Below are 25489 nucleotides of genomic sequence, written 5' to 3' on the forward strand. Positions count from 1 at the left end.
TATATTTAAACAAAGAATGTTTATAATTAATAATCAAAAAATATTGGCGGCAAAGAGGATTATTTTTAATAGTGTACATTTATTCAAAAGTATATAAAACAACACTGTAAATTATATAATCTCACATAAAAACTCTAGAACTTGATTTGAATAACAAAACAATCTACTAAGAAAGAAATATTGCTCATGAAGATTTTTGTGCCCACCTTTCTCAAGTCAGAGGCCCTCATTTATGTCACAACAGCAGGGTGGCAGGGCATCAAAACTGGCATACATTCTACATCCTTCACAGCACTGCAGGGCAGGACAAGACTCCATGGCAATGGTTTTGGCCTGGCTGTTCTTGGCCCACCACACCTTGTCTGGGTTGTGATTTTTTACAGCCACAGCCTCAGGGTCCTTTGCAGCTCTTGAGAAAAGACACACACAAAGCATAGGCTTAGAATTTTTCTTCTCAGTCCTTTTGTTAGAACTGTTGGGGGTATTGGAAGTTTAGTGCTGAAGCCAGTGAAACATTAACACCAGTCCTACATTAAGGCTCTCTCCCCTGTCCCAAGTTCCTCTCCAATCCTTTCCTCTCCTATGATTGCTATAAACGTAAACTGAGGTTACAAAAGTAAGGGTGAGTGAATTCGCAAGCAAGGTCACCCAGCTGGTCACTGCAGGCCCCCGAGATGCAGGAATGATGGGAAGGTGCTGCATTCAGCTGTGTCCTGGGCTCCGGGATGTGCCATTGTGAACTCCTTAGAATGGGGACACAATTGCATCTGACAACCAATCTTTCTGGTACTTAAAGGGTCTTCTCCCCAAAAATGCAATCTTCTCTTATCTGATCTACCCTCCCTTGTCCACTGTCCCCCACGTTTTTCACACAGGTCAGCTGTCCCTGAGATCTAGAGCCCCAGTCATTTTCCCCAAGGCCACCAGAAACAAATGGAGGAATACCCTGAGAGCTCCCAACTCAGGCAAGAAGAGATCAATCCAGCCCGTCCTCCACATGAGTACAAGGCAGAGCTCATTCACGCAGTCTCCCCAACAGAATCTGCAGCCTGCAGTGCCCAGGACAGAGGAAGGCTTGGCCAAGGTGCTGAATTAAACACCTGATGGTAAACTTAGTGAGATCCAGTGACAGCCAAGCAGTGCTGACACTCACAGGCCCAAGCTGAGAACATTCTAACCACCCCATCCAGAAAGAAAAAACATAGCTAGACTCAGCTGTCTTTTTGCCTTTACAAAGCTGCCTGTTCTTCTTGACCTCACCCAGGGGTATGGCCACAGCAGCAAGGAATGACCTTGCTCCAACAGGGAGCCCGGGTATCCCATTAAGGGAGTGTTATCTATCCCCTTTTCTCCATGTGACTCACTTTAGTGCATTGTTTATTTTGAACATGTGACTCACTTTAGTGCGTTGTATATTTTGAAGTAAAGACAGAGCACGACAACTATCAGCAGGAGCAAGGCTGCCAGGATACCACCAGCAATGACAAGCATAATCACTGTACGGAGGTCAAAAGACTTCGATGTACCTAGGCAGAGAAGTACAAGCAAGCACTGAGCCCACGTGGCCTCCCTCCCCACGCAACCACCAAGCAATGTCAATGTCAGGGGAGGAGGAAGAAACCCCAAACACAGATCCTTATGTGTGTAAAACACAAATGTCTTCCCAGGGCAGTCTAGGATCCCAAGCTGGCCCAGAGATGGAAAAAAAGAAAAAAAAAAAGTCCATTTGTCAATGAAAAGGAATGGAAATGCAAAGTCCAGAGAGAAGGCTATCAGAAGGACAAACAGTGGGAAGAATCGTTCCCTTTCACAGGTGTGATGTGCAGCTGGCAACAACAAGCAGGCCTGCAGTGGAGCTGATGGCATCACTCCCCAGCGTCTGGGCCTCCTGAGCTATACTCATTTTCAGAGTCAGAAATGACCCCTCACTGGATGTCAGGCTCAAAGCTCTTCTGTGGAAATGACTGTTTTCAAATGTTACTGTCCCAACAATAATGAGAATATGCAAATCCATTTTGTAAATGATGCATATTTTAGGAAAAGAACTTTACAATTCTTCCTCTGACAACTGACATTTTTCCTCCTAAATCTTAAATTCTCCCAGGAAATCCATTTGAGATAAAAAATTAGTTTAACTTTCTGAAACTGGGAAAAAGTGAGCCAGAGGAGAAGAATAAACAATCTGACTGCCAAAGCATACTTACCACCTTTTAACTCTTCATGGCTGGGTGAAAGCCAACAGTAAAAAAAAATTACAATCAAAGTAAACTTTAGGGAACGGGACATCTTATCAGGAATTTCTCAAACTTTTAATTTGAGAAAGAAAATTCTAATGATTAACATCCAAAGTTGAAGACCTCGCTTTTAGAAGCAGTCTTCCAGTAGAGCTAGCAGAATGGATATCCACAATCTAGTTCCAACTTCTGTGCCAATCAGGACACAGGCTGTGTGACATCAACACTCTGGACACCAGCTCTCTTTCATGGAGTTCTGAATTCCATTCCACTTCCAGATATATTTTAGCACCAATGGAAGTAGATATGCCTAAATACTCTCTTAAGCCATGTAATATTCAATCTCCCCTTTTCAGGCTTTGTTTCCATCAGAGAAAAGTTTTAGTTAAGAGTCTGATTCCCAGAGATGCCACGTTATATTATTTTAAATGTCCACTTTTCCAAAAAGCCTATAAGAAAGTATGGCCCATAAAGGAGTAGGGGAGCAATAAATAAAAACTTTTTCTAGAAGAAGCCCAGACATTGGCCCTACTAGAAAAGACTTTTAAAGTCTTTTAAATATGTTCAAAGGAATCCATGTCCAAAAAACTAAAGGAAAATATGAAAATAATGTCTCATCATAAAAAATACCAATAAAGATAAAAATTATTAAAAAGAACCAAACAGAAATTACGGCATTGGAAACTACAATGACTGAAATGAAAAATTCACTAGAAGGGCTTAATAGCAGATGTGGATTGACAGAAGAAAGAATCAGTGAACTTGAATATAGTTGATATTATCCAAACTGCAATACAGAAAGAAAAACAAATGGGTAAAAATGAACACAGGACTTCCGGTTTCTGTGCCAGCATGTGAAGGGCTTAGGAGTCATCATTCCCATATTCACAAGTAAAAAGCTGAATAAACTGACTGAAGAATCAACAACTCTTAAGTCAACCAGAAAACTGGTCACAGGGCAAACAGCCACCACCAAAACTAAAGAGAGAGGTGAATACAGAGAATCTCAGCTTAGGAGCAGAAGCCATTGCCAGAGCCAGCAACTAGTAAGAACACTTACATGGTAACTGATGTCTTCCTGGATGATGAATAGGGACTAGCATAATATTTTAAAACTCCTGAGGGCCAAATTTTGTTTTGTTTTTTGTTTTGTTTTGTTGGGTTGTGGCTCCCTTTCATGAGTCATATCTCCAGGAGTATTGCAGGAAGTCAGGGACCCCGAATGGAGGGATGAGCTGAATCCATGACAGACGAACATAAATTGTGAAGATTTCATGGACATTTATTAGTTCCCCAAATTAATACTTTTATAATTTCTTACACCTGTCTTTACTACCATCTCTGAACATAAATTGTGAAGATTTCATGGACACTTATCACTTCCCCAATCAACACCCTTGTGATTTCCCATGCCTGTCTTTACTTTAATTTCTTAATCCCGTCATCTTCGTAAGCTGAGGAGGATGTATGTCACCTCAGGACCCTGTGATGATTGCGTTAACTGCACAAATTGTTTGTAGAGCATGTGTGCTTGATCAATATGAAATCTGGGCACCTTGGAAAAAGAACAGGATAACAGCAATGTTCAGGGAACAAGAGAGATAACCTTAAAATCTAACTGCTAGTGAGCTGGGCGGAACAGAGCCATATTTCTCTTCTTTCAAAAGCAAATAGGAGAAATATCGCTGAATTCTTTTTCTCAGCAAGGAACATCCCTGAGAAAGAGAATGGCCCCTGAGGGTAGGCCTCTGAAATGGCTGCTTTGGGGGTGGCTGTCTTTTATGGTCAAAGGAGAAGGGATGAAATAAGCCATGGTCTCCTGTAGTGCTCCCAGGCTTATTAGGATGAGGAAATTCCCGCCTAATAAATTTTGGTCAGACTGGTTGTCTGCTCTCAAACCCTGTCTCCTGGTAAGATGTTATCAAGACAATGTGTACCCGAAACTTCATTAGCAATTTTAATTTTGCCCCATCCTGTAGTCTTGTGATCTTGCCCTGCCTCCATTTGCTCTGTGATATTTTATTACCTTGTGAAGCACGTGATCTCTGTGACCCATATCCTATTCATGCACTCCCTCCCTTTTTGAAAATCGCCAATAAAAACTTGCTGGTTTTACCGCTTGGGGAGCATCACGGAACCTGCTGACATGTGATGTCTCTCCCGGACACTCAGCTTTAAAATTTCTCTCTCGTACTCTTTCCCTTTATTTCTCAGACCAGCTGACACTTACGGAAATAGAAAAGAACCCACGTTGAATATCAGGGCTGGAGTTTCCCCCAATACAGGAGCTCACCTGGTTCTTATAATGAAGACTACAGGAAAATCCCTTTATATTTTAGTCTCCACTGACACTGCAGTGGAGTTGGCCTTACTACCACTATGAGATAATAAAAGTCATGAAATTTCACCAGGCCTCCTCTGGTGCCACCCCAGAAGTTAAGTGGAAAGTTGTCTCATTACCTACTGGGTCAGAGAAGAAATCCAGACTCCCCAAGGGGTCTCCACTGATACCACAGGAGTCAGAGTTGAGTCTCTGCTCTTTATTCATCCTTCTCTGACACCACCCTGGTGGAGGGGTGCTTTGGGATACTTCTTTACTGCTTGGTAATAGTAGACTTCTAAGCTCTCTACTCAGTCTTTGCTGGTGGAGTTGGGATAAGGCCATAGTTTTTTCTACGGTGTTTGCCTAGAATGCAGAAGTTATTGTCTAAAAGTTTTCTCTCTTGTTGAATTGCCCATTTCCTGGTCTTTTGGCCAGAAAAACTAGTTTCTTGTTGGGGCTCTTTTGTCTGAACCCATTGGTGTTTCCAAGTTGCTCAATTCTTCAGCTCCGAGTTTAGGAATCTGAGACAAAAAACAAAACTTACAGAACTCACTGCCATGCTATTACTTTGATCCCAAGGTCCCTAGCTAGCCTTCCTTCTTCTCTCCACCTATTCAAGCCTTATGTTTGTTTTCTATATAATATCCATGGATTTTAGTTGTATTTAGGAAGAATAAAATATCTCTTCCCCTAATATGTGAAATTTTTAAATCAGTCCTCTGCTTAAAAGCCACAGCCTCTGCACCAACCCTACACTTGCTCAATCCTGAAAATGAGTGTCTCCTTAAATTGTGTACCCTGGGCCCTCCGCATGTGTTATCCAGCCCATATCTCGACATAACATCTTTCCAGCCTCATCTCCCTCTGTGTTACCCCACACCCCATGTATTTTCATGCCTCTGACCTGGTTAGATGGCCTTCCCTGTCCCTCACCTCCTCTATCTGCTGAAATACCATCCCGCAAGACTTCAATAAAATGCCGCGTTCTTATAAAACCTTCAGTGATTTCCGTCTTTCTCCCTCTCGTGTTAATTGTCCTCTCCCTATGTATCCATGCCCTTTGTTTGTGCCTATATGGAAATTTGAATTGTTGACTAGGTGTAGTGGTTCATGCCTGTAATCCCAGCACTTTGGGAGGGTGGGGCAAGAGGACTGGATTGAGCCCAGGAGCTTGAGATCAGCCTTGGCAATATGGTGAGACCCTATCTCTACAGAAAATTTTAAAAATGAAAATGAAAATAAATTAGCCAGGTGTGGTAGCAGATGTCTGTAGTCCCTACTTGGGTTCAGAGGGATATAACCCTAAATAAGCTTAGTTATCATTAAGGAGCTAGGGCCTGTGGACCCTCACCATGGGGGTGACTACTTCATGTCTCGGTTTCCTTCTATTTCTGTGGTTACTTGATTGCTGTTTGATAGTCTGTGGGCTTGTGCATTTAAAGTTTGCTTTTTCAAGGTGTTTGTGAGCTCCATGAGGGCAGGAGCTCTGCAACCCTAGGTATCAGAGAACCTGCAACCTATTAGGTGCTGGCACATGTTATGATCATTGACTGAAATCTGAATCTTGTCAATCTGGCACTCATCACTTTCTCCAACTGAACCTCTAAATTTAGACAGTGCAGTGACTCAGACATAGCAGTTAAACCCTGACTAATATTATTTCATTGATTAAAAAGAATGCATACTTTCTACATTGCTTATAAGTCACCAACATTTAACTACTTCCAATGTGTTTTAGTAATATCTTTCTGAGTTGTAATGAAGACAACCAGGAGGCAAATAACTAAAACCTCTGTTTGAAAGATGAGGAAACCTAAGCTCAGAGAGTGGAAGTGACTCCCTTGGGTCACACAGCAAGTAACTGGCAGCAAAGAAACTAGGACCTGGTTCTATAATCCTTCCCTCCATCTCCTGCTTCCCAAGTCCAATGCTCTTCCACCCCCAGCCTTCCTGAACCTTCTGAAATGATGTGTTGTTCCCCATTCCCAGTCCCCCTAACTCTATTATTCAAAGGCTGTGATTTTGGCTGTCAGCTGAAAGATCTGCAAATAAATCTAGTTGCATTTTATCTAAGGAAGGGGCTGATTTTTGTGTTGATGTTTTCATTCAAAGCAATATCTCACTGATGATTCACATGTGGTGACTACTCAAGAGTACTGAGAGGAACGGGGCCATGTGTTCCAGACGGCAAAAGGTAGGCAGCAACTGTGCTCAGAATCAGTGAGTTCAACTTTGCAAAATGCAATTCCTGATACAGGGGCTGGCCTTTTCTCTATGGAAATTCTCTGTAATTCATATCCACAAGGACTTTCACCCAAGTCAGTTATTTGCAAACTGCCCATCCTGTGACTAACACCTGAGTCAAATGGTTGCAAACGCCCTGAAGCATGCTAAATTGCATCTCTGGAGACAGAAGCATCCTGGATCCAAAACTACATAAGCCTGTGAGCTCCCTACTTGACCCAGTTCCCATCTCTGTGCCTCCTCCACAGCTCTTTCTGCTCTGCTCCCGGAAAACTCTTTACCTTCAGACTCTTGGTGCAGATGGGGACCTTGCTATGGCACTGGCAACTGCCATGAAAAGAGCTGGGTTTTGTCCCAGAGCGAGGATCTCCTTAACTGAATCCTTTATTCTCAGAGAAATAAAAATTGTGGTGAACAACATGCAATCAGATTTTATGAACTGCCAAGGTTTGAAGATAGTTTCTGTGTCTTTGTAAAATCTAAATGGCACATTTTACTATATGTCCCAGAACCAGATTACACCTCTCTTCCCATCTCCCATATTCTCATCCAATCATTCCCTCCAAAACTTTATGACTGTAAAATCAGTTTTAAAAGAACCAAAGAGAAAAAACTGCAAACTTAGTGATGGATTAGCATGTTCTACCTTATCAGTGCCTGTCTAGGTGATCCATGCAGATCCCCGAGAGGTGCAGGTATGACAAGGAAGGTCACAATCTGCCATGCACTGCGCTCTGGGATCTGCCGTCTAACTCGCAGGCTTAACTTCCACAAAATGTGACAAGACTGAGTCTGTCAAACCAGCTTCTCATTTCTTGGGAGGCATTCTTCTCCATACTCACATGATTCAAGAGAAGTAACAGTTCATCTTATTTCACCTGCATACATAATGGCTCCTCTGCTCCAGGAAGGGCAAGAAACATTTCAAAAAGAGCTCCAACTTCATCATGGGTCAGACATCCTCTTGTCAGGCATCCTCCAGGGTCTTCCAAGTGCAGCTTCCCATCTCACCATCTCTTAGGCAACTGGAGAAGGGAAAAGAGAACAGCTCAAGAACTCTGTAGCTCAGCAAAGGGGAGATCATTCAGCTTGTCAGTTTTTTCAGTCTATAGTGCCTCAGACAGAGGGAGAGCTCAGCTAACATGCTGAGTTAAACACCCAATAGGAAACTCAATTATTTAAAGTGACACCAAGGCAGTGCTGACACACAGAGCCACCAGGCTGAGAACATTTTATTTACAAGCTCACAGCCCCAAGCCAGAAGGTAAAAAAAGCCAAGAGTGTACACAAACATGCCTTTGCCTTTCAACCTCTCCTGCTGTTCTTGACCTGAACCATATGTGGCTGCCACAGCAAGGAATGCCTCTGCGGAAGCAGAGAGTGTCCAGGTATCCCATTTGAAGGGATGTCCCTCATTGTTAAGTGACTCACATCTTTGCCATGGCACATTAGAAAGGGACACAATCAGCACAGGGGCAGTAACCAGGATGAGACCAAAACCAACTATAATCTCTGTCCCAAGACCAGCAGTCTCAACGTTTATATGGATAGACACCCAACTTGTGGTGGCTTACTTTGTGAAAAGCCAAATATCCTCTATGAGGAGCTAAGCAGGCAGTGCCAACGATGTTCCCTGTGTAGCAAACAAGCAACCTCTCCTGCTGTTCTTGACCTGAACCATCTGTGGCTGCTGCTGCAAGGAATGACCCTGCTGAAGCAGAGTGTCAGTGTGGGGAGTCAGCAGTGCCTGCCTTCAAGGGGTCAGCCTAGGGGAGGTCCATAAAGCCCTGATTCTGCAGCTCATTCCCAACAAGAACGGCCTTTCACACTGGAAAGACCAGACAGCAAAAGTATCTGAATATCTTTCCCACTTCCAGTGTGTTGAGGCCTCAGTCTCAGTCTAGCCATGCTGGGGAGTCTCCAGGGGTCTCTCCTTCTTTCCCTGGGCCTAAATCAGGACTGCAGAAGCATCCTTACTGGCCCCAAAGGTTCCTTCTCCAGCTCCCTCTCCCCTGGACAGACCCACTGCATGTTGCAAAGAGATGTAGACAGTGATTACGGATCGATCTTCATTTCACCTGGACTGAGAAAAATCACCCTGGGTTACTGCTGCTTCCCTCAGCCACTATACCCCTCCCTCCACTTCCCACCTCTAAACACCAGTGGTCTCATGATGTCCCTAAGCTGCCAGCCCCCAGAGCCAGGCCCAGTCCTGCATTTACATTTCACTGGATGGACACAAACAGAATTTGGTTGCTTGTGACTGTAGGAATGAGGTTCCTATTTCTTGCTGGCTGATGGCCCAAAGCCACTCTTAGCTCCTACAGGCCACCACTTACAGGCCCTCTCACTCCAAGGCAGTTTACTTCTCCTTCCAGGCTGGGAGGAAAGCCTCTCTCTGATGCTCCGTCTCTGATGCTCCACCCACCTTCTGTAAAAGGGCTCACCTAATAAGGTCAGATCTACCCAGATAATCTCTATTTTGATTAGCTCAAAGTCAGCTGATTAGTAACCTAGACACAAGAGTGACATTCCATCATATTCCCTGGTCCAGCCTACCCTTTAGGGGATAGGAATATACAGGATATCTGCATGGGGGAGCTGGAACCTTGGGGGTCATCAGAGAACTTTGCCTACCATGAGGCTACTATGCTGCCACTTATAAAAGGGAACCATTTTGGTCCAAAACATGAAGTCAACGAGCTTTGCTGCAATTGAATTTTCACGATTCTTTCTTGCTATTACATAAGTCAGTCTTCAAAGCAATAAATATTGAATTGCTATCTAATCCATTTACACTTCACAACTGGTCATTTCTCTTCTACATTTAAATAAGTTTATAAAACTCAAATTATCAGTACAACGCTGGGAACCTTTACCTCTGCTCTACAAAGGCAGTTTTGCTGTACTTGTGTATTTATGGTACTTAAGTATCCGTCTCCTTGTATTTCTCTAGTTTTGTCATGTTCTCCAAAGCACTCATCATTCAGACTTGCCTCCAGTCAAGTTTTGAGGCCTTAATAACAAAAACAATGTTATAAGCTCTTGAGGAAGTACAGACCCTTCAAACTCACATATCTAGGCCTTAAACTGTCAAACTGAAGCTTGAAAAAGGAACAAAAGAAAACATTATCAGTTTACTTTTATGTCCCCCAAATGGGCTGGAAGTGCATGTCAGTGCCTGCTGACCAGCTGACAACTACTCAGGCACTGGCAAGGCTGGCTCTGAATGCTCAGGATGGCTCCACTGTGCCCCTGCGCATCCCTCCCCATGCACACCTGTGCCCACAGCAGATTACTCCTCCTGCATTCTTGAATGTGCACCTTTGGGTCCTGAAGCAGGAAAGTTCTAGGAACTGGGGGAAGATCACAGAGTGGTTACCCGGGTAGCCCTTACTGTCTGTGGGGCACACAGAGCCCTTGAATCCTTCTAAACATGGTGTCCTCGGTACCAGCGAGAAGTACCCCTTGGGCTGGTGCTCCCCAGAGACTACAGAGGGAGCGTACTAAGGCTTCAGGGCACCCCACCTTCCCTGGCAGTTATGCAACAGACTTCTGTGAGCAAAATCTGAACATGGTTCCTCTAGGGATCTGGCAATATATTAAATTTCCTTAGGAAAGATGCTTTTTTCTTCCTGCAGACGTCAGGTTTCCATCAGCAGTTCCTCTTCCAGGACTCAGGACTAGGCTCCCACAGAATTGGCCATCCTTGGTCTCTCTGCATTTTTCGTATGAAAGTGGATAGCACACATACGACAAGGCAGGCCCTGACTGATTCTCCTAGTAAAGATACAGTAATCCACTTCTTGACTCAGGCGGTTTAGTACTCAGACACCAAAAGAGAGATTAGCCAAAGACGTCCCAATCCCTGTTCCACACTCCAAATAGGATGACACCAAACAAAACAGGTTGGATGACTGTGATGTGAGTTGTGGAATAATTTGTTGCTAAGGAGCCAATTATAGACTGAAGCTAAGTGGTTTAATATTCTGAAGCTGTATTCTCATGGAAGCATGGCAGAAAGCTTTATACCTTATCAGAACAGAGGCAGCCATTAGGAACTGACTTTTGAAAGCCTCCCAGAGGAGAGAAGATGGTGAGTGAGAGATGGCCTTGTAGCAGCTCCTTACAAGCCTCTCAAATCCTTCTTGATCCTGGAGGATCAAAGGCATTCCACCAAGCTTCAGATTAACTAGGGTTCAGGCCTCGTCTTGCATGGCCAGAAGGGTGGAAAGGTGCAAGGTTGCCAGGGTGCAATGGCAGAGCCATTCCCTTACATACTCTTGTACCAACTGTCATAGGTCAGGAACCTGGAAAACAGACTGACACAGAGGCTTGTGTACAGGAGGCTCCCTGGGGAGTGTATACAAAATCCACCCCTGTGAGGGGTGAGGGAAGCAGGACTGAAGAGTCAATGAACTATGAAGCAGCTGCAATAAAAGGTTCTCACCAATTCTCCAAGACTTTAAGGCTAGGCTGGCCCTTCCAAGATGCCCCATTGAGGCAGTGTGCTCAGACCTTTATATGCCTATATCAACTAGTCACTGGATGAGGAGTTGTTCAAGGACGGTCTGTGAAGTTGTTCAAGACAACTGTCTTGAATTCCTGGAGAGCAGTGGCACGGAGAGCCATCAGCTGCCAACACTCCCGGCAGTTTGTATTTTGTCTGGGCACAGCCCCTTCCACCCAAAATTTTGATCTGACTTTTTTTTTAACTTGTGCACAGTAAAGTTTGCTCTTTGTGATGTATAGTAGTATGGGTTTTAGACAAATGCACAGAATCAGGTATTTGTCCACAATTGTACCATAAAGAACAGTTCCATCACCTTAAAAAGTTCCCTTCTGTGGCCCCTACAGTCAACTTCTCTCCTATATGCCACCACTTGGCAACCACGGATCAATTTTCCATCCTTTTGTTTTGGGTTTGCAGATTGTCATATAAACTAAATCATATTATACTTAGCCTTTTGGACCTGGTGTTGTGCACTTAGGAAAATGCATTTAATATTTGTATATCAATAGTTTCTTTTTATGGTGAAGTAATATTCTGCTGTTTGAATGGACCACAGTTTATCCATTCACACATTGAAGGACATGTGGATTTATTTCCAGGTTTTGACAAGTATAAAAAAGCTGCTATAATACATTCCCATACCAGTTTTTGTGTGAATGTAAGTTTTCAGTTCATTTGGTAAATACTTAAGGGTAGAACTGCTGGGTTGTGTATTCAGTGTATGTATGACTTTATAAAAAACTGCCAAACTGTTTTACAGAGTAGGTGTATCATTTTTCATTCTCACTAGCAATGAAATTGAATTCTAGCCGCTATGTTTACTCTTCAGCATTTGATAATGTCAGAGGATTTTTTGTTTGCTTGCTTGTCATTCTAACACATCTGAAGTGGTATCTGGCTGTTATTATTTGATTTATTTAATTACTAATAATTTTGAGCATCTTTTCATATGCTTATTTGCCATCCATATGCTTATTGGTAGATACCTTCCTTGATAAAGTATCTTTTTAGCTCTTTTGCTTATTTCTTGAAATTAGGTATTTATTATTCAGTTTTTAGAGTTTCTTCTTTAATATAATCTGGATATAAGTCCTTTATGAAATACGTGATTTGCAAATACTTTCTCCTAGTCTATGGCTTTTCTTTTTGTTCTTTTAAGTGTGTCTTCAATAAAGCAAGTTTTTAATTAGATAAACTCCAATATATCCTTTTATTCACAGATTATATTTTTGTTGTCATATCTAAAATGTCATTGCCAAACCCACTGTCATACAGATTTTCTATTTTCTTCTATATGTTTTATAGTTTTATATTTTACATTTCGGTCTACAATTCATACTGCTTTAGTTTTTGTAAATGAGGTATATGTTGAGGTTCATTTTTTGGCACATGGACATCCAATTGGTTCATAAATACTTTGCCTTTGAAAATTTTTCAAAAATCATCTTGTTTTTGTGGATCTATTTCTGGGCTCTCCATTCTGTTCCACCAATCTGTGTCAAACTGCATTGGTCACTGTAGCTTCAAAATAAGTCTTAATATTAATAGTGTGAGTCCTTAAACTTTGTTATTTTTCAGTTTGTTTTGGCTATTCTAATTCCTTTGCCTCTTCGTATACATTTTAGAATCAACTTGTAGCTATCTACAACAACTTTCTACATTGAATCTGTAGACCAAATTGGGGAGAATTGACATCTTAACAGTGGATTTTCCTATCCACAAACATGGACTATCACCACTTATTTAGATATTCTTTGATTAATTTCCATCAATGTTTTATAATACTCAGAATACAGATCCTACACAAAGTTTATTAGATTTATACCTAAATGCTTCTTTAACTTTTAGTGCTATTGTAAACAGTATTATTTTCAAGTTTCAAATTCTAATTGTTCATTGCTGGTATACAGGAGCAGTGAATTTTTATACATTGACTTCATTGCTGAGCTCACATTCTGAGCCACTGGACATTCTTTGAAAACTAGTCAGCCGTATCATCTTTCTGCTCTAACAGTACCCATTGATCTTAGAGTAAAATCCAAACTCCTTATCTGACCTACACAGACCTTCATAATCTGACCATTTACCTGCCTCTCTTTCCTGTCACCTCCTCCCATCTTGCTTCCTTTCACTGACATTCAAGCCACACTGGCCCTCCTCCCCTTATTGTGTAGACATGCCCAGTTGCTTCCTGCCTCAAGGCCTTAACCCTTGTCTGCTTCTTTGCCTAACATGCACCAAACCCTCCCCAAGGCCATGTCACACCTGAGTGCATTCCTCTTTATGTCTTTGCTAAAATTTCCCCTTCTCAAAATGGCATTCCTTGGCCATATTATTGAACCCCCACCTACAAGACACCCTCTATCTCATCACCTTATTTAATTAGATTCTAAAGAGCAATGACAATTTAACTTTGGTTTATTTACCATGTGTCTCCCATATTTAGAATATAAATGCCATGACAGCAGGGACCGTCTCTCATGTTCATTTCAATATTCATATTCCTTAGAATAAGACTCAGTAAGTATAAGCATTTTAGAAATCTGGAGGAGAAAGAAGAGAAAAAAGAAAAGTAAATACATGAAGTTATTAACAGTGATTGTCTATAAGTGGTTGGGATTGTGACATTTTATTATTTTTCTTTTCAGTGTATTTCTTATTTTTCTAAAAAAACATGTACTGTTCTTCAAATGAGTTATTTTTAACTAAAAATAAATGAATAAAAGGCCTTTGTTTTTAGGGACTTTTCAGCCAATAATAAGCAAAACGATTGTTGCATTATATATGGAGATTATAAAGAATAAGTCAGGTTTCATTACAAACTGGGTTTTTTTTTTAACACAAATGCAAATAAGAATTCTTCCAGTATAACAACGTTCCTTCTGCCTTATATTTTCTTTGCTCTTTAAGGACTATACATAGAGACATCATAACTACTTTTCTCTCCAGGTGTCCAAATGGGAGAAACCAACTGCTGATGGTATTTAGCTAAATGACTGTGTAAGAATCACCTGTGGAAGGTATATTCCCACTCATTGTGTGGCCAACTCTTCTTAGTACCAAGTGTGGTCTCTATTAGGCAAATCAAGCTGTAGGGCCAGCCTGGGAGGGGACAGCCTAAAGGAAGCCCATGAAGCATTGAACCTGAGCTCAATTTCAATGAGAACCATTACGGAATAGTGGAAAGACCAGAGACAAAGAACCATCTTTCCCACTTCCATTAAGCCAAGGCATTTGGTCTTATCACCAGGACATGTAGCTTTTTGGCCATGTTAAAGAATCTCTATGGAAAGAATTCAGCTGCTCCTACCTACAGGTAACAGTAACATCCACAATCACAAAGTAATAGCTGACAGTACACTGATTGATGATTTCATGCCTGGCACTAGCTCTTAGATATTTCATTCTCTTAAGAGACCCCATGAGGTAGGTAACACTATTATCATCCCCATTTTATTAATGGAGGCAATAACAAATGGGAAAACATGGACATATGGAGGTTGAGAACTTGTCCAAGGCCATACAGTTAGCAGGGAAAAGGGCCAGGAATTGAACTCAGCAAATCTGGTTGCAGAGGCAGGCTATAAACCACAAGACTAGTGGTTAGCAAACTGTATGTGCATTCGAATCAGCTACAGAGCTTTCAAAAGTCTTTTTAGAACAGTTTTCTGTTTATTTTTAAATTGAGTAGATAGGGCAGAATTCCCATATGGCCCTCTCCCCTGCTCACATACACTGTTATTTTCTTTTATTCAGTCTGTCCTGTTTAGTTCTGTGTTTAATTCCTTAGCGAATACTTCATTTGCACTGATTCACTGAAGTAACAACCTCAAAACTTCATTACCATCCATAGGCATAGCCTCGGATGTTGTTGCCAGGGCTCTTTACCAACATCTCCTAACTGTTTTTCCATTTCCTGGTTTCATTTTCAGGCTGGCCCCCTCCACATACTGGGCCAGTGTCAACTACAAGCCCACATCCTTAAAATCTATGATCTAGAAAGGAGAGAGATAATGTCCTTTTCCAGGGTCCACAAATCCTACAAAAGGAGTTTGGTCTTCCCTGGATCACCTGCCCTTCAATTGTACCAGTCCCTGTGGAAAAAGGGACAAGGGCCCATGATCTTGTTCAGGTCAGGGTCACATGCATTGTCACTGATAACTCCTGCCACAATCACAGTGGATAAGCGGTGAAGCTCATCCCCAAGGGAAAGGGATTCCGAGCCAACTGAAACAACACATGTTCACTGTAGAAAGCAAGAGTGAAAAACATGAAGTTGTTGAAAATGTTTAGCATTACAGTAATTTTATTCTGATCATTTAATACAAGAAAGTCAAATAGGAATTCAAATTTTCAACTTTACTTTTGGTATTGATGAATAATGAAGAACCTTAGCTTCTTCATACTTCCACAGTTCATTGGAGTTAAAACAATCAGGTATTACATATTTCACTTGCTTTTTTAAAAGTTCTCCTAAAAAGCTGTGAGAATTCTACACCAGCATGGGTCACTGTTGCATAATATCACTGAGGTCTGTTGTGTGTACTACTTTTCACCAGCAAAGGAAAAATGAAGGATTTTTTGAGTAACTTTTGTATACATATTTAGGTACCACACTTTTACTAATAAAAGTAACTTTGACAAGAAAAAACATCTTGTATTACTGTGGTGCATGTTACAATTAATGAGACAATATTAATATATTAACTAAGTTCGGTAATTTATATTCAGTTTTCTCACTCTGTGTGTTGTACAGTCCTACAGGTTTTGACAAATGGATGTATCCACCATTATAGTATCACATACAGATTAATTTTGCCCCCAAAATCCCATGCTTCACTTATTCAACATTACCCTTCTCCCTTCCCCCTGCCAGACCCTGCCAACTGTTCTTTTAATTGTTCCTATAGTTTTGCCTTATCCAGAATGTCACATAGTTGGAACCATATAGTATGTGGCCTTTTAAGGCTAACTTGTTACAACTGGCAATGGTCACTTAAGGTTTCTCCATGTCATTTTGTTACTTGACAGCTCATTTATTTTCATCATGGAATAATATTCTATTATATGAAAATACCAGTTCTTTATTTACCTACTGAAGGACATCTTAGTTGCTTCCAGCTTTTGCCAGTTATGAATAAAGCTACTATACAAGTTCATGTGCAGGTTTTTGTGTACCCACAGATTTTCAGCTCAGCAGGATAAATAACTAGGAGTCCAACTGCTGAGTCATATGTACCATTTAAAATTCCAACCAGCAGTGAATGAGAATTCTTGGTGCTATGCATACCCACCAGCATCATTTGGTATTGTCAGGTTTTGTTTTTTTATTTTAGCCATTCTAATACATACTTGTTAAGTATGATGTTAGCTGTAGGTTGTTTGTACACGTTCTTTATTAACTTGAAGAAGTTCCCATCTATTCCTAGTTTCCTGAGTATTTATTTTATGATGAATGGGTGCTGAATTTTGTCAAATCCTCTTTTCTGCATCTATTGATATGATTTTTTTTCTTTTATTCTTTATGTGATAGGTTGCACTAATTGGTTTTCAATATTGAACGAGAAACATACAAGAATACCTTACACACCTGGAGTAACTCCCACTTGGTGTTGATATATAATACTTTTTTTACTTGTTGGATTCTATTTGATATTTTATTGAGGATTTTTGCATCTGTGTTCATGAGAGGTATTGGTCTGTATGTTTCCATTCTCCTAATGATTTTATTTTGCTTTGGTGTTAGGGTAATGCTGGCCTCATATAATGAATTAGGAAGTGTTTTCTGTGCTTCTATTTTCTGGATAAAACTGCAGAAAATTTGTATTATTTCTGCCACAAATGTTTGGGAAAATTCACAAGTGAACTCATGTGGTCCTGGTGCTTTATTTTTTGGAAGGGTAATTATTAATTTTATTTTTTTACTAGATATAGGCCTATTTAGATTATATATTTCTCCTTTCTAAGTTTGGGCACGTTGTGTCTTTTAAGAAATTTATCCATTTCATCTGTCATCAAATTCAGAGACAGCTGCTTGTATTATTCCTTTTTTACCCTTTTTTTTTTTTTTTTTTTTTTTTTTGAGATGGAGTCTCACTCGTCGCCCAGGCTGAAGTGCAGTAGTGCATTCTCGGCTCACTGCAACCTCTGCCTCCCGGGTTCAAGCGATTCTCCTGCCTCAGCCTCCTGAGTAGCTGGGACTACAGACGTGTGCCACCACACCTGACTAGTTTTTTATTTTTAGTAGAGATGGGGTTTCACCATATTGGCCATGCTGGTCTCTTAACTCCTGACCTCAGGGGATCTGCCCAGCTCAGCCTCCCAAAGTGCTGGTATTACAGGCATGAGCCACCACGCCCGACCTCCCTTTTTATCCTTTTAATGCCTGTGGAATCAATACTAATGGTCCCGCTTTCATTTCTAACATTAATAATTTGTATCTTCTTTCTTTTTTAGCCTTCCCAGAGGCTTATCAACTTTATCTATCTTTTCAAAGAACCAGTTTTTTATTTCATTTATTTTTTCTGTCAATTTCATTGATTTTTGCTGATTTTTATTATGTCTTCTCTTCTGCTTGCTTTACGTATACAGGCATACCTTGTTTTACTGTGCTTCACTGTACTGTGCCTCATAGATACTACATGTTTTGCGAACTGAAGATTTCTGGCAATTCTGTATTAAGAAGGTCTATCAGCACCATTTTTCAAACAGCATGTTCTTACTTGTGTCTCTGCTATAACATTTTGGTAATTCTTACAATATTTCAAACTTTTGCTTTATTATTATATATGTTATAGTGATCTGCGATCAGCAATCTTTGATGTTACTATTGCCATTGTTTTGGTTCACCATAAATCATGACCCTATAACATGGCAGACTTAAACAACAAATTGTGTTCTGAGTATTCCACTGACTGCCATTCCCTCATCTCTCTCCCTCTTCTCAGGCCTCCCTATTCCCTGAGACACAAAAATATCAAAATGATAACAATTAATAACCCTACAATAGTCTCTAAGTGTTCAAATGAAAGGAAGAGTCACATACGTCATACTTTAAATCAAAAGCTAGAAATGATTAAGCTTAGTAAGTAAGGCACGTTGAAAACCCAGATAGGCTGAAAACTAGGCCTCTTGCATGAAACAGTTACCAAGTTGGAATGCAAAGGAAAAGTTCTCAAAGGAAATTAAAAGTGCTACTCCAGTGAACACACAGATAAGAATGCAAAATAGCTTTTTTGCTGATATGAATAAAGTTTTAGTGGTCTGGATAGAAGATCAAACCAGCCACAACATTCCCTTAAGCCAAAACCTAATCCACAGCAATGCCCTAACTCTCTTCAATTCTGTGAAAGCTAAGAAAGGTAAGGAAACTGCATAAGAACAGATTGAATCTAATAGAGGTCAGTTCATGAGATTTAAAAAAATAAACCATCTCCATAACATAAAAGTGCAAGGTGAAACAGGAAGTGTTGATGTAGAAGGTACAGCAAGTTATCCAGAAGCTCTAGCTAGGATAATTCTTGAAGGTGGCCACATTTAACAATGGATTTTCAGTATAGATGAACACAGACTTCTATACGACAAAGATGCCCTTTAGGACTTGCATAGCTAGAGAGGTCAATGCCTGGCTTCAAAGCTGATTCTGACTCAAAAGGCAGGCTGACTTTGTCACTGGGGACTTATATAGCTGATGACTTCAAGTTTAAGCCAACACTCATTTACCATTCTGAAAATCCTAGGACTCTTAAGAGTCCTAAAGAGTCCTATGCTAAATCTGCTCTGTCTTTGCTTTATACATGGAACAACTAAACCAGGATGACAACACATTGGTTTACTGAATATTTTAAGCTCCCTGCTTTGACCTCCTGCTCAGAAAAAATGTTTGTTTCAATACATTAGTGCTAACTAATGCCCAAGCGTTTGGATGGCAATGTACAAGGAGATTAATGTTTTCATGTCTACCAATACAACATCCATTCCGCAGCCCATGGATCAAGGAGTAATTTCAACTTTCAAGTCTTATTGTAGAAGAAATACATTTCATAAGGCTTTAGTTGCCATAGATAGCAATTTCTCACAGTATCTCTTAGGTATGCCTATATATTGCTCTTCTTTCTCTCGTTTCTTAAGGTGAAAGCTCACATAATTGATTTTAGATCATTCTTTTCCAACATGTACTCAATACTCTCCGTTTCCCTCTAAGCACTGCTCTTCTTGAATTCTACAAATTCTGATGAGTTGTATTTTCACTTTCATTTAGTTTGAAATACTTTTAAATTTCTCTTGAAACTTCTTTGAGCTAAGTGTTATTTTAGAAGCACGTATGTTAATCTCCAAATATTTTAGGATTTTTCAAGTATTTTTGTTATGAATTTCTAATTAAATACCATTGTGATCTGGGAACATACTTTGTATAATTTCTATTCTTTTAAATTTGTTAAGGGGTGTTTTATAGCCTGGAATATGCTCTATCTTGGTAAATGTTCCAGAAGTGTTTCAGAAAAATGTGTATTCTGCTATTGCTGAAGTGTCCTATTAATATCAATTAGATCCAGTGGACACACGGTACTATTCAGTTCAACTATATTCTTACTGATTTTCTGCATGCTGAAACTGTCAACTACTGATTCAGGGTTGTTGAAGTCTCCAACATTAATAGTGAATTTGTCTATTTCTCTTTGCAGTTCTATCAATTTTTGCTTCACATAGTTGATGCTCTGTTGTTAGGTAGATATACATTAAGGATTTTATTTTGCCTTCATTTATTCCTTCTCTGATGCTCTTCCTTTATGTAGATCCAAGTTCATGACCCTGGATCATTTTCCTTCCCTCTGAAGAACTTATTTTATTGCAACATAGGTTTATCACTGACAAATTCCCTCAGCTTTTGTTTGAGAAAATCTTTAAGTATCCTTCATTTCTGAAAGATAATTCTTGCGGATACATTCTAGGTTGGTGGGGTTTCTCTTTCAACATTGTAAATATTTCACTCCAGTCCCTTCTTGCTTGGTTTCTAATCAGAAATGTAATTCTCATTCTTGTTCCTCTATAGCATGTATTTTTTCCTCTGGCTCCTTTCAGTGACTTTCTCTTTGACTTTGGTTTTCCACATCTTGAATATAATATGCCTAGGTACAGACTAAGCTTGAAAAACCTACGGCCTGCGGGCTGTATATAGCCCTGGACGGCTCTGAATGCAACTCAACACAAATTTGTAAACTTTCTTAAAACAGCATGAGGGTTTTTTTTGCAATTTTTAAGTTCATCAGCCATTGTTAGCATTAGTGCCTTTTATGTGTGGCCCAAGACAATTATTCTTCCAGTGTGGCCCAGGAACAACCCTGGTATAGACCTTTTGGTATTTATCTTGCTTGGTATTCCCTGAGCTTCCTGCTCTAAGAGCGGGTTTGGTGTCATTAATTTTGGATAATTCCCAACCATTATTGTCTCACATATTTCTTCCACTCTTTTCTCTTTCTTCTCCTTCTGGTATTACCATTATACATGTTATTACAAGTTTTGTAACTGTCCAACAGTTCTTGGATGGTCTACTTTTTCATTTTCTATTTTCTTTGCTTTTCAGTTGAAGTTTTTATTAACAGTTCTTCAAGCTCATTTATTCTTTGGCCTGCCCAGTCTCCTGATAAACCCATCAAAGGCATTTATTTGTCACACTGTTTTTTGACTTGTATCATTTCCTTTTAAATCTTCCTTAGCGTTTCCATATCTCTGCTTACATTACCCTTTTACTCTTGCCTGCTATCTGCTTTTCCATTAGAGCCCTTAATATATCAATCATAGCTACCTTAAATTCCCTACTTGAGAATTACAAAATCTGCATCATATGTAAGAATGGTTCTGATATCTCCTTTGTCTCTTGTTCTTTCTTGCCTTTTAGCATGCTTTGTAAATTTTTGTTGAAAGCTAGACATAATATATCTGGAGGAATGTATAGAAACTGAGGTAATCAGGCTACTTGATTCATGTCAATCTGGCTGGAAGTTAGGCTGTGTTTAATGTTTGCTGTAGTTATCGGTGTCAGAAGCTTCAATCTACTATTCTTGCTTTGAGTTTTCACATTGTCATTGTCTTTGGGTTTCCCCCGAAACTCCTTTTAAATAAAATGTAGTCTGATAATAATGGGTCACAGCTGGCACTAGGGAAAGGCAGTCTCCTAATTTAACAAAACCCTGAAACTGGCGATCAACAGCTTGCCGATAAGATCTCAGGAGTTGGGCAAGTGGGTTCAAGCATGTGCACTAAGAGGCAAAATGGCAGAGTTTAACTGGTATATGACCTTCTAAGAACATTTAATGGGTAAGAGATGAATGCTTCAAGTAAGCACGCATACAACTCCAGTGAACACACTACGCATATGGCCCTGCCCTAGTGCTGGCACGCCACTGAGAATGCGGACCGCCCACCTGAGGGAAGAATTAGGCAAGAAGTAATGCCACCCCGGAAGCCTGTCAACATACAAGACCCAAAGTCAAAGGTCCAACCACGCACTTGATCTCTCAAGGCACTTGCTTGGCCTTCTTCCAAGTGTACTTTTACTTGCTTTTGTTCCATTTATAAAGCTTTTAAATAAATTTTTCCTCCTGCCCTAAAACTTGCCTTGGTCTCTCACTCTGCCTTATGACCCTTGATCGAATTCTTTCTTCTGACAAGAATTAAGGTTGCTGCGGCCCCCTGCAGATTCACCACCACTAACAACAGGAAAGCTAGAGGGGGCTGGAGTCTTCTAATTGTCCTTTCCCTAGAACAGATGAGGCTCTGGTAAAGTAGTTTCCCTTGAGAGAAGGCTTTTGTTAGGGAAAATGCTGAGGGCAGTTTTCAAAATGGTTACTTTGCCCCCTCCTTCCGCACAAAGCAAGAGGGAGTTTTAATCCAATCCTTGTCCTAAGAATCTGCTGCAGCTCTGAAAGGTAAAACTCCCAAAAGTGTAAGGGCACCATATGAGTGGTCTCCCAGGAGTTTCTAACTCTCAAGCTAATTCACACTCAGTCTCCAGCAAGTCATCAATGACCATTTTAAGTGTTCCTACCATTTACTACCTCATGAGGATTTCTGTTCCTAGCATGCTGATCTCAGTTGTGATTTTCAGCATTTGCCTATCCAGTTTTGGGGTGGCCATTTGCTTTGTGACCTCCATTATCTGATGGATATTTTAAAGGCTGTTAATGTTCCATTTGTTCAGCTTTTTTCTTGTGAGGACAGTTGTGATTGACTTCTAAGCTGTTTACATGTCACAGATGAAACCAGAAGTGTTAAGAAATAGCACACAAAAACAAAAACTTTCTGGAATATTCAATATTTTGAGGGTAAAAGGTCCTGGGACTAAAGTGTTTGATTGCCACTATGCAAAGGAACTCTGTTAGCAACAGTAGATACATATATGATTCTACTCTAAATTCTACAACAAGTTATATGTAATAAATTTCTCTTTAAAACAGTCAAGCAAAAAAATACATTGTGATATTGGTGGAATGATTTCAAAGATATGCTTTATTCTTTATTTCAAGTGAAAAAATAAAAATAAAGCAAAAAATACCATTTGCCATTCATGACAAGAGTAATTTATTACATTAAAATTGAGGTCACCTAGGCACCAGCACAACACCCTGGCTTTGTAACCATTTGAAGAGTTCTTTCTGCCTGCAACACAAAGACCATGGCACTGTAGTAAAGAAAGAGATTAATAGACATGAGGCCAGCCACACCATGAGGGAGACAGATTTAGTACTCAAATCACTCTCATCCAAAGCTTATAGGTTAGGAATTTTTCAGAGACAGTTTGGGGGAAGTGGTGGAGGTCACTAGGCTTGCTGCTGATTAGTTGGGGCAGAGATCAAATCATAAGGGGTGAAGCTGTCCTCTTGCGCATTGAATCACTTCTGGGTAGGGCCGTAGGAATGGTGGGTGTCAGACATGCAAAAAAACCTGAAAAGATATCTCAAAAGGTCAATCTGCAATAGTGGTGCTATCTGCAGGAATAATGGGGGAAGTTGCATATCTTATAACCTTCTGAATAATGACTGATAATAGCTCATGTCTGCACCTTAGCAGGACCCAGGCTCCTCTCCTCCTGCCAGCCTGATGCAAAAGCAGTTGAGTTTGGGGGAAGGCCTATTATAATTTAAACTACAGCCTAAATGTCCCAAAAGCCCAAGAATAATCAAGGAAAGATTAGGGGTGGGTTAGCTCAGACCTCTTTCACTGTCATAATTTTCTCACTAACTTTTGCAAAGTTTTTTCAGCTTTGAAAATAAGATTGAATTTGCCAGTTTCACCTCTTCCTACTCCTCTCATACTGTGATAGAGTTCCCAAACAACCTCTATTGCTATCTCTATCAATTCCATACAACAAACCTATACTCAATCTCTACTAGGCACAAAACAATTCCTAATTTCAACAACTGTACAGATGATTGGGAAAACAAACGTGAGAATTATTTAGTAAAGCTCCATACCACAAGAGAATTATAGTATCTAAAAACTCTAAGTGTAGCAGAGAGAAATTACTGACAAATTCTCAAACAGTGTGAAAGGCTGTGCTTGGCACTAAATGATGAACAGGATTTTTCTTGCTATCCAAAAGAAGGGGCATTCTAGGTAGAAGGAAAAGCATGTACAAAAGCAGGTGGGTCTAGGAAGCAGGCATAAGCCAAGGATAAAGGGCTTTGTATGTCTGTTAAGAAGTAATGGTGGCCAGGTGCGGTGGCTCACGCTTGTAATCCCAGCATTTTGGGGGGCCAAGGCGGGTGGATCACTTGAAGCCAGGAGTTTGAGACCAGCCTGGTCAACATGGCAAAACCCTGTCTCTCCTAAAAATACAAAAATTATCTGAGCCTGGTGGTGCACGCCTGTAGTCCCAGCTACTCGGGAGGCTGAGGCAGGAGAATCGCTTGAACCCAAGAGGCGTAGGTTGCAGGAGCCGAGATCACACCACTGCACTCCAGCCCGGGTGACAGAGTGAAACTCCATCTCAAAAAAAAGTAATGGTGATGGCGATTCAGTCAGAAAGCATCAAGCACCAGGAAAATCGATAAAAGAGTAGAGGGCAGTGCAGAAAATGAAATGCAAGTGAGGAGATAATGGCTATTGACCAGTAAAGAAACTCCTGGAATTGTTCCGATGAAAGCTAGTATTTCAAAACAGAGGCAGAGATGGAGAAAGACAGGACAGTTTTTCTTTAAAAACCAAAAGTAAAACAAGACTGGGTGATATACTGAACATACGAGATTGAAAGAAAGGGGAGACGACAAGATGCTGTAGGTTTTCCGCCTTATTTAAGGAAGTCAAAAATCCAGCTTATAGTATTGATCTTGCTCATGAAGTTTCAGATAGGTAATTCTAAAAAGCCTATTTTCCTTTAGACTGTCCAGTTATGATAACATGTATCAAAGCTAACTTATGACTACAATGGGCAGGGCATAAAGAACAGAAAGGCTGGTGTACACAACTTAGAATGCATCTGGAGTACAAAAGGAAAAAAGAGGCGAGATCCACTTCCTATCCCATGGGGCATCTGGAAAACTCCCTCAGGCGACCGCTCCATCCAGACACCTGGGATCTTTCTCAGCCTTCTGATTTCTGTCACGAGGGCGTCCAGCACAGTCCTGGCAGCGCCGTAGGATCAGGGAGCATCAGCTGAGATGGCAACTGGCAAAGGCCCGTGTGGCCCAGCACCCACCACTAACGCCGTTCAGTATCTACCTCAACTCCCCTCTAAGGCGAGAATGTGTGTGAGGGAGGCAGGGAGAGTTCGGAGTAAAATTAACCCGAATCGACAGCGCGTGTGCCGCGCTAGCTGCCACAAATGCTGCAGACCCGACGGAGTGGAGCCAGAAAAGGCCCTGGCGTCCACTCGGGAGAGAACAAGGTCAGGAGTCCGTCCTGCACATCGTGTAGAGTGAAGAGACCACACCTACCTGACCACAGATGCTCCCCATCCGCCCAGCAACCGTGGTCCATGCTGCCTGCTATTTGTCCACCGCCGGCGTCGAAAAACCACCCTGGTGCCCACGCGCAGTGTACCGCGCCTGCGCATAGTCTCCAGCGGCTGAGCGCGGGTTGCCAGTGCGCATGCTCGGCTCTTTCGCGCTTCGTGGGCACCTTTTGAACTCCGTTGAGTCCAGTTGGTTTATGCGCATGCGTGTCTCTGGTGTCTGT

The 25489-nt window shown here is 40.9% G+C and overlaps 1 protein-coding gene across 2 annotated transcripts; it reads right to left on the reverse strand.

Moving 5' to 3' along the window:
• Nucleotides 1-59: 59 nt before the first annotated feature.
• FAM24B (family with sequence similarity 24 member B) lies at nucleotides 60-25352 on the reverse strand. Of its 2 annotated transcripts, XM_005566658.4 has the most exons (4): nucleotides 25249-25352; nucleotides 7680-7826; nucleotides 1400-1526; nucleotides 60-409 (listed from the first exon to the last, which is right to left on the reverse strand). In XM_005566658.4, the coding sequence occupies exons 2-4, from the start codon at nucleotides 7687-7689 to the stop codon at nucleotides 217-219; spliced, it is 330 nt and encodes a 109-aa protein (XP_005566715.1). In that variant the 5' UTR covers nucleotides 7690-7826; nucleotides 25249-25352; the 3' UTR covers nucleotides 60-216. The 2 variants fall into 2 exon arrangements, with proteins under 2 accessions (XP_005566715.1, XP_045217640.1); XM_045361705.3 differs by lacking the exon at nucleotides 25249-25352 and having other exon boundaries at nucleotides 7644-7782.
• Between the last annotated feature and the right edge of the window lie 137 nt (nucleotides 25353-25489).

This window comes from Macaca fascicularis, chromosome 9, assembly GCF_037993035.2.
Source record: "Macaca fascicularis isolate 582-1 chromosome 9, T2T-MFA8v1.1".
Lineage (NCBI taxonomy): Eukaryota > Metazoa > Chordata > Mammalia > Primates > Cercopithecidae > Macaca > Macaca fascicularis.